The sequence below is a fragment of the Anoplophora glabripennis genome, unplaced genomic scaffold (assembly GCF_000390285.2).
Source record: "Anoplophora glabripennis isolate ALB-LARVAE unplaced genomic scaffold, Agla_2.0 scaffold192, whole genome shotgun sequence".
In the NCBI taxonomy this organism is placed as follows: Eukaryota; Metazoa; Arthropoda; class Insecta; order Coleoptera; family Cerambycidae; genus Anoplophora; species Anoplophora glabripennis.
Window position 1 is genome coordinate 516,838 of NW_019416579.1, and position 9,790 is coordinate 526,627.

Sequence of the window (9,790 nt, forward strand, 5' to 3'; positions counted from 1 at the left end):
TTTACACTGAGATAATTAACTGTTTTGTCTTAAATCAAATATAATATCCTTGTATTTTATTTCTTAATAAGTCATAAAGTAACTTCTGCCAGTCATGAATCTGATTCACTACTCAAATGTCAAAATAGGTACATGTTTGATACTAATACTACTTAGTGCCGCTGGTATTCCATTTTTTTAATTTAAAATATAAATTAAATTAAATTTAATTATCCCTATTCTTGAAATTTCCTCCGATGACACTTAAACACTTACGTAGAATAATAAATCATAGCTGAAAAGCTACGTTAATCCATTAAGGAAATGCGATGAACAAAAAACCTTTATTCGCAGTAGATTTTAATCATCCTAGATAATGTAAATTCAGTCTACGAGTAGTCTATTAAGTAATTTAATTAATAAGAAGTGGCGCAAAATGGTTATAGTCAAGGCAAGAAAGATATTTTTTAATTCTTCTTTTCCTAATAATACATAACTGCAATTAAAGTTGGTAGATTGAATTAAATAAGAGATTTAGAAATAAGTATCATGGAAACGTGGTTTTCATCCGTTTTAATTAATTAAAATTTACAAACAATTCACGTCGCTCTTTGAGAGATGTCGATGGTGAAAGTAAAATCACGCAAATCAGTACTGACGTTAGTTTTTTTGTGTACGACTTTCTCTAACATGTATTTTAATATTAAAGTTTTAACACTATAGTGGGTGATATCAAGGTCTTTTACAGGTAAAAAACTGTATAATTATTAACTACTTTTAGCACTACCCAGGAATAACGACGTTGATATCTGGCCTTGTTCTTGACGTTAAGTAAATCTTATTATAAAACTTCCCGCTCTTGTAATTTCCGAGGTCAAAAAAGAATTTGATCTTCAAACGACCTTGAAGTCAAGGTCAAGGTCATTTTCAAGGTCATGTCAATACAGCCCCCTTTTCATCCTACAGCTTTTGTATGAAACATTTTTTTTTAAACTGATCTTAACATGGTACTCCGTTGTCTCGAGATTCTTATTTTTTTGTTTTTTATGGCCAAAATATGGATAAAATCGAAAAAATTATAAAAAAGAACATAAACCTTTTTTTCGTTTTTCAACCGAAATCCGTGGTAAAAAATGGGTGTTCCAATTTAGAAAAATCAAAAAACACCACTTCCGGTCTAGACCAGAAACTGTAATATGGACCTTTCAATGGCTCCCTCGGTGTCCTACAATTTGTGTCTGAAACTTTTTTCGAAATAATCGAGTCCAACTGAGATATTATTTTGTCTCAAGATAAATGCCCCACCCGGTATAAAGAACTATTGAAATTATATGCCACGAACACATTTTTAAGGATGTTCTGATTTCTAATGGTAAAATACAGGTAAAAGGTAAATAATAAAGGTAAGATAAATAATAAAGGTAATATAGGTAAAAGAAATGCAAAAGCTACTTTTTTTGGTTGATTTAATCTCAGGTTTGTCCAGTTATTTTTACATGTTCGCAGATTGCTTTTGTGGTATATTTAATAATACCTCAGTCGAATTCAGTTCCCTCTAGGAGCATTACAATGAAAAATAACCTCTGGGAAGTCTCTAAGATCCAGTGTAATTCCATTCTTTATGTAATGAAATTCCATAAAAAATTGTTTCGTAAATTAGTTTTTCTGTTTTGTATATAGCGTAATAGAAATTAATTTATTTATGGAATTTAGTAACATTATTACAGGAACGATATAACTAAAGTTTATAATATAGAAAAAATGATCAATAAAATCAGTGGAACCAAGGGAACTAAACTATGTAGAAATATTAATATATTATATACTGATTTCTTTTCTTATATACACTTATTGTAAATAAGTAGATATAAAAATTCAATACCTACTTTAATGTTCCTAAGTTTAGTTTATTAGTATGATTAAAATTATTTAAGAATAATGTTGATGTCGACATTCATTATAACCAGAAGCAACTCTTTTATACTTTTCCACATATATTATAGGTACTTCGCCTTATAGGTATAGATTGCATTGATGTATGTATGTCAGAGGGTGGTGGAATTGTCTTCCACCACGGCACTTAGGCCTTATTAGGCCCCTTGTACACCCTCCTTCACTACTCGAGTACTTTTCTTCAAACCATCTTATTTACTACACGGATGACTTGGTGGCAAAGTCTCGTACAAGTTATGTATGATAGCATGATCCTGAGTTACAGAGATTTCTTGCTCTGTTCTCATTACCATTTATCGGGGACCACACGCGTGCGGCAAATGTTGGGCGACCCAGGTCTCTGGTAGGCTGCCACAGCCACGTCCACGAGCCTGCCTTAGGTCACCCATCCAAATTTCAGCCCACGTCCGTGATGCTTGACTCGGCAGATCGAAATCCGTCGGCCAAGACACCCGGCTAAGCGGTCCCCGATTGCATTGATTTCCGACACCCTGTATATAAAACTAAATGAAATGAAATTATCTTATCGTTAGAGAGATTCTTACGGCTCTTAAAGGCTACTGGCAATTATTTATGCACCTTTTTAATTTATTATACAAAACTTGTAGTTTCAACAAACACAATTCCATAAAGTTCCAAACAAAGCTTTCAATCAGTACAAACTTTTAACGTAGTTGTATTAATTTGTAAGAATTCTTATTGCGGGCACAATTTTCTTTCTAATTAAAACAGAATATTTTCTTGGGTAAACTGAAATCGTCTGACAAGGGACTTACTAACTTGTTTGTAGTTTCGCTTCGGAATTCACTAATATTGTGGAATTGGAGGGTGTTGACAGGCGGTCGCATTCGCATATGAATTATAAACATAGACCCTTTCCAACAGATGGATTATTTATAGCATCTCATTTCTCGTTTCTCTAATTCAATTCCAATCGATGTTTTGTAGGCACACCAATTATTTAATGAGCTTCCGTAAGAAAAGAGCTAAACTATTTAAATCGGGAGATCTAGGAGGCCATCGCTGTGACCCAGCTTTACTTATTCATTAATAAGGATAAACCTGATTTAAGCATTTCTGAGGGTTCTAGATACTAGAATGTGTTGGCGCACCATTGTGCATCAACCACATCTGATTTTATAAAAACAAAAGAACATCCCCTAGCAAAATTGGTAGCTTAGTTTCTAAAAAATTGCTCTATGAGATGATCGCCTATGATTCTGTATCCTGACGGGTTATTTCTTTAGGACCAAATTATTAAAGTAAGTTTAACTTACAGTTAACTACCTGTAAGCTTAGAGTGTGATTTGTTGCAATTAAAACATACCATCGCCAACACATTCTAATCTTCTAGTTAGTTAACTGTAAGATAAACTTACTTTAATAATTTGGCCCTTATTTATCTATCTACCCCTATGACCAGTATCATAACGGTATTAATTGACAAAAGAGTTTACTATTAACTTCTCGAAAGGGAGTATATAATTATCATTACACTTTAATTAATACGTGGGAACTTATTGTTGTACGTTCAGAGAATGGATTCCAGACAGTTACCGTAGATCGCTCATGTACAAGGTAATCCAGTGGTTGGTTGTAAAGGGTGACACTTAAGTTGGAAGAACAAGAAAACACCAAAACTTTCCAGGAAGGGTTTTAATAACAATAAAAATAAAACAAACGAAATAACGACACAACGGGCTCGAAAAACATTATTAATTAATTTATTGAGACGCGACAGCGTACCCAGATTCAGGGAATGCGCGATCCATACCAAAATTTGGAATGACTTTATCCATTATTAAATTAACCCGAGACTCTAAAACTAAGTAGACTGCTCAATGTGGAACCCAAGGAAAAACTACCTTTCTTTCGGAAATCTCTCCTGAATTCGACACCTCGCTTCGAACACGCTCATTTCTTGTGTCCAGAAGTTTCTGTTCTTATCTTACTGGCGGGAACCCTGAATATCGGGACGCTTTGGCGTAACTATGCCATATTAATAATTATCTAATTGACTGATTTTACAATTATCTAAATAATTTTGAGACTAAACTTACAAATAACCCTAGCCTTCTTCTAGTGACTCCGTGTAGCAATACTTAACGGATTAGTCAATCTCATTTAATATATTCTTATAGCTTGGAAAATCCGCCTAAAAACCAGCTATTTGATCTATTATTTTCTTTTCCAATTATTATCAATTTAACAATTTGATTTAAGTCTAATTTGGAACCAATACGCCTTTCTCGTGTTTTTACTCGTTATTACAAATATGGGATTCTTTGTTCTGTCCCAGACTACGCTGGCGCCTCCCGGATGCAACCGATGACTGTCACATGACGATACGTTTTCAAGAAGTTACATGACCCGAAGTGTTTTAGGATTGTTCTTAGAACGCCTAATCGAACTATGAGCCCCAGTTCTTCTGGAAACCGCCCCATAAATTACAAGGATCTGGCTTTTGTTTTCACAATTCTCTTCTATACTTTTATTGCAAACTAGTGCTGAAATTGTGTTTCAATAATGGCATGGAAAATTTTATGGATCAGGAAGTTTATTGAGAGTATCTTTCTTTATAAATACGTCTAGCCTCAAATGCATTGCCATTGGCATATCATTCATTTCAGCATTTGTAAAATTAGCCATTGTACTTTCTAAGTCAATCACTCAACCTAAGGTTTTGTTGTAAATATACACAAAACTGCAGTATTGAAACAATATTGAAGTCAAATTGTATTTCAAACAAAACTAAGTTCCATAAAGAATCCTAAACATACAGTCTATTCCACATTAACATTATTTTTATTACAATTTTGTTAAAAAATAGTACGTCTTAGTGCCATGACACTAAAATCCATTTTTGTGTAAAGAACTTTGAAATTTTAAATTCCTTCATCATGATGATTTTACAAAATTTGGTACTTATGCAAAATTTCATTTCCATACTATCTTTAAACGTCTCGAAAAAGTTAAAGAAACATCTTCAGAGTTCAACTTGGAAATTCTGTACACACAACCGCTTCTTAAAATATCTACACGTTGCTTCGGAACACTCATAGGTGTTCTTTTCTCTTTTCGACATACTTACGTATTTTCCAATATTTCTATTAAACTCTGTACATAGCCTTCATAAATGTTTACAAGCTACGTAATCGCTGACCTGAGACAACCAATATTGCAGAGCTGGTATTGGCAACGAAAAATATCTAAATCTTGGCGTCGCCAATATTAATGATTCGTTTACAATGAACAATGACAAACTATTACGTCCACGCACGAGGTAATGCGATCACTTATTGGTTGATCTCGTGAAATATTGTGTTTTAATATAATTTTGGTGTTATTGTTTTAACAAATTTTAATTTTACTGTAATTGCCAACATGAAGCGAATAAAATTAGTGTTCTAAATAAAATTGCTGGTCATGTGGCTTGTAATCATTTATGAAGACGCTGTATAAGTTCTTAACTTATGATAAGTGTCGGAGTAATTATTTATTGATAAAACAAGAATGATAAATGACTAATACAGAAATACAATATATCGAAAGTAGACGCGGCGTGTTTGAATGCTCGGATAGAACTAACTAACTGGGTGGTCGGTCGGTCGTCGGTGCCCTCCGTACTTGCAGGTCAAGAAACTGTCCCTTCGGTTGTTTATTACTTTATTACTATTTGGGTTGCTGAATATATTACATCTAGTCCATGCAATATCGTTAATATTCAACAATAAGTATTTTTTTTCGTTTAGAATTCTGTTTAAATTACATACATATGAAATATGTATTCTTTGCTTTATATCGTCTTCATATTTTTCTCTTTTGTGAATAAATGAAATCCATATATTTACATCTATCCACTCGACATATTCGCATTCCTATGCATTATCCTTGGACTCATTTTTCTACCCCTTTCTCTAAAGCACAGCTACATATTTTAATTTTATTACCATCATTTTTTAATAATGTCCTCTCGGCAATTGCAATTATTAGATATACCAATTATGATTTAAAGACTTTTAGCATAAATTATGATCCTTTCCAGTAGTCTCTGCCTCTTATCGCATTTTCCAAATAAAGTTAAATTACAGGGCAGATAGCGAATCTCTGTCCCTTTAAGTCTGAAAACATTTTGTTATCTTTAACTTTTACCTTATACCAGATTTAAATAATACAGACGTTAATTAAAAGAGAACAAAAACCGGAGACAATAAGCAATTATTTTCTTTATGAAAGAGCAGGAATAAAAGGAAGCTATGTTCGGAATTGATATAATCAGAGATGTAGTCACTTCAACTCCAAAATGGAACTAAATTATTATTGTAGTATATAACGCTTCTTGACGATCTATACCATTTCAGTGACATAGGTACCAACAACATAAACATTTTTACATATTCTGTTAGAGCGCTACGTCAGGATTACATAGATGTAATTATTGGGGAATATATGACCAAAAGAATATGTCATGAATGTAAAGATATACAGAGTGACCCATTTGAAAGCGTGTCACATGAATTAACTTTAAATTCTAGATTTTTCAACTAAATCTCCATTTAATTGAATGCATTTATTGTATCGTCTTTGAATGTGTGCTATAACATTAGACAACTGATATGTTGTAATTCTTTGGACAAGTGTAGTAAACTTTTTCTTTAATGAACCCCCAAATAAAAAAATCTAGGGGAGTTAAGTCGGGAGCCCTGGGAGAAAACTCCATTAATCTACTATTTCGCCCTATCCACCGATTAGGAAAATTTTCCTCCAGCCACGCTCTCACAGTACTGGTGTTGTGGATAAGACAGCCATCTAATTGAAACAGTAGACCAGCCACTTCTGCAAGTGGAAGTTAATCAATAGCATCCGAGAATTCATTTTAAAAAAATGTAAAAAACTTTGGCTATTGCCTTCAGAAAAGAAGGGGCCAATTATTCTGGTATTTAATATACCGCACCATACGTTTACCTTCTATGAATACTGTCGCCTATAGTTTATTACCCATTCGGATTTTCTTATGCCTGATGCCTCGTGTTATGTGAATTTACTGTCCCATTGGTTGTAAATATTGCCTCGTCAGTAAACAATTTTTTTTTAGAAAATGTCTGTAATTGGGGTATTCTCCTTGGCACTATAAGGAATATTTCATTTGTTTGTCTTCTAAGGTGTCGCTTTAAAAGGCTTCATATTACTGTATTTTTTAAGTTTTTTCCTTATGGTGTCCCGTGGTAATTGTAGGTCCAAACTAGCAATTCTTAAACTTTTTTCGGATTTTCAGTGAAATAATTTTGAATTTGTTCATTGCTTCTTCTTGGCTGTTGTACATTAATATTTTTTTAAATGTGTAGATACAGCTCCGTATTCATTAATATTGCTCACTCGCCCAATGGTAGACTTGCTAATATTTTGAATTTCTGATGTCTATCACTAAAAATTAGAGGTACTTCCCTTTCGGATCTGTCTCTGTCATCACAAAGTTTTACTATTTCAATCTTATGTTGTAACGTTAAATTACAGAGTCATACTTTTTGACAGTGCACTTAAGGAACAATACGTAAATTTCACTATTGAGCTAATAAATTTGACATATTCGTCTTTTGTTCAGTCATCTGCGACTTAAGTAATTGCAAAGCCTGCTATTAAGAATATTGTTCATCACTATGGAGCTGTATTATTAAAGCATGTTTAAATAAAACAAAGATTGCCACTATTATGAATAACTATGGGATCGACATTATTTATTTAATTTTTTTAGTGACGAGGCAACATTTACAAAAATATTCGTTCAATTAAATGGAGATTTAGTTGAAAAATCCAGAATTTAAAGTTAATTCATGTGTGTTAATTTTATTTTATTGTATTTTTTGTATATTTTATGTTAATTTCTCGTTTATTTATCTGTTTGTTTCATTATATTTTGATATAGGGATGTCTATTAAATGTTGTTATTAAATATTTGCTGTGATTGATTTGTTATCGCATGGATTACTAGATAAAACGCTTCTTAATGCATAATAAACAACTTGACAGCAATTTAGCCGTAGAATCGTTAATCTTGAATATTATTCTGTAGAATTTGATTGCATTTGCCTGTTACTTATCGAAATAAGTCATGTGACGTTTATGCTTATGCATGGCTTTTCACGAATTTTGATTAAATTTACTTTGGAAAACTTGAGCGAGAAAATTGTTCAAATTATTTTGATGAATAACAACACGCAGTTTTTAAAAGAAATTTTTATTTTAGATTTTCTTTTAAAAAAAATGTATACTTATTTCAGTGTTCTTTTATCAGAATACTGCAAATTATAGTTTGTGGGAAACCAAAGCGGAGATCTCTAATTTTTTAACTGGCAAATTTGAGTCTATCCATTGTTATCTTCATTTAAATGATAATAGTACGATTGATTAAAACATCAAAATATACAAAATGGAAACTTCTGTTAGGTTAAATCAAGTATCACAAAACATATGGAACCTTTAGGAAATCTTTTTCTCTTGATGAGGTTATGAAGGCGTATTTTGGACACCACCATCTGTATATTAAGGGTAAGCCCACACGTTATGGATTATAAGTTTTAGTGTCTTACTCCCAGTGAAGGGATATAAAGCCTGTCCCAAAAGTAACGCAGAATTTGAATTATGCGCCATTATCAATCCTAAGAGTTGGCAGTATTGTGCAGGGTCACATGTAGTAAACACGTTGAAGTTGAACAAATTACGACGAATGAGCAAATGAAGATTGTGAAAATTCATTACAGAAAAGAACGGACCAATCACTAAACCAGCGTAAAATCCCACACCATAGTTCCACGTAATTTACGTACAATCTCAGCTACACACTCCGTACTTGTAATAAATTTTCACAATCTTCACTCGCTCATGCGTCATGTATAAAATGGCGCACAAATTAAGTACTGCGTTAATTTTGGGACACTCTTTGTTTTAAAGTTCCAGTCTAATTGTGGCAAAGGCGATAAAATTGATGGGAAGCTTTTGGGTAAAGTGCAGCTATCTATACAACTAACGGATTCATTGTTTATTTAGACAATTTTTTAAATTTATTAAGAAAGTTCCATTAAAAGATTTTACCAAGCTGAAAAGAAGTTCATTGCACACCATAACAGTTGAAAATACCAACAAAATTCTAACCGGAGTTAAGATTGCTCCAAATTTAAATAAAGCGAATATCTCTTTAACAAAAGGGTCCTACAAGCGATGTCAAAGGGATTCAGAAAACATATTGAGATTGAACAGCCCACTATTGTGAATTTGTCAGGCAAGGCATGGGTGGAGTCGATTTATTTGACAAAATAACGGCACTTTATCGTGTAAGAATCGGTCCTTTTATAAGATTTTCTCTAAACAGGGCAGTGGTAAATATGTGAATTCTGTACAAATGTTAATCTACAAATACACTTAGGTACTTCAGTTTATAAGAATTGTTTTATTAGTTGTAATAGCTTCTTTGGAATATTTTCTTTGGAATTCTATTTTATAAGGTGCTTAAAGTTACGTCCACCACGTTACCATTTACGTCACGACAGTAATGAATTCGCTGAACAAAATTATGTAGCGAATCTAAAAGGATGTTGGAAGGAATAGTGAAAATTTCATTCCTTATCCTTTCCTGCAACTGTTCGATATTTTGCGGCCTAGGTATTTTTGTAGACTACATTTTTTGATCCCATAGAGAAAAGTCAGGCAGGGTTATATCGGGAGATCTAGCTGGCCATTCAATTGCACTTCTGGGTTCAATCCATTTATCAAAATGTGAAGGAACCCCATTATATTGAAACTGTAATTGTTCTGATGACGTATCCACCAATAATTCCACACTAAACATTTACTTTCTGTCATT

The 9,790-nt window shown here is 32.8% G+C and overlaps 1 protein-coding gene across 1 annotated transcript in view; it reads right to left on the reverse strand.

Moving 5' to 3' along the window:
* The window catches only part of LOC108906490 (suppressor of zyg-1 protein 20-like), a 31,051-nt gene extending 22,471 nt beyond the window's left edge, over window positions 1–8,580 (reverse strand). Inside the window, exon 1 of the mRNA XM_018709765.1 lies at window positions 8,520–8,580. Coding sequence (XP_018565281.1) covers window positions 8,520–8,580 — 61 coding nt within the window. The remainder of the gene's footprint in view (window positions 1–8,519) is intronic.
* Between the last annotated feature and the right edge of the window lie 1,210 nt (window positions 8,581–9,790).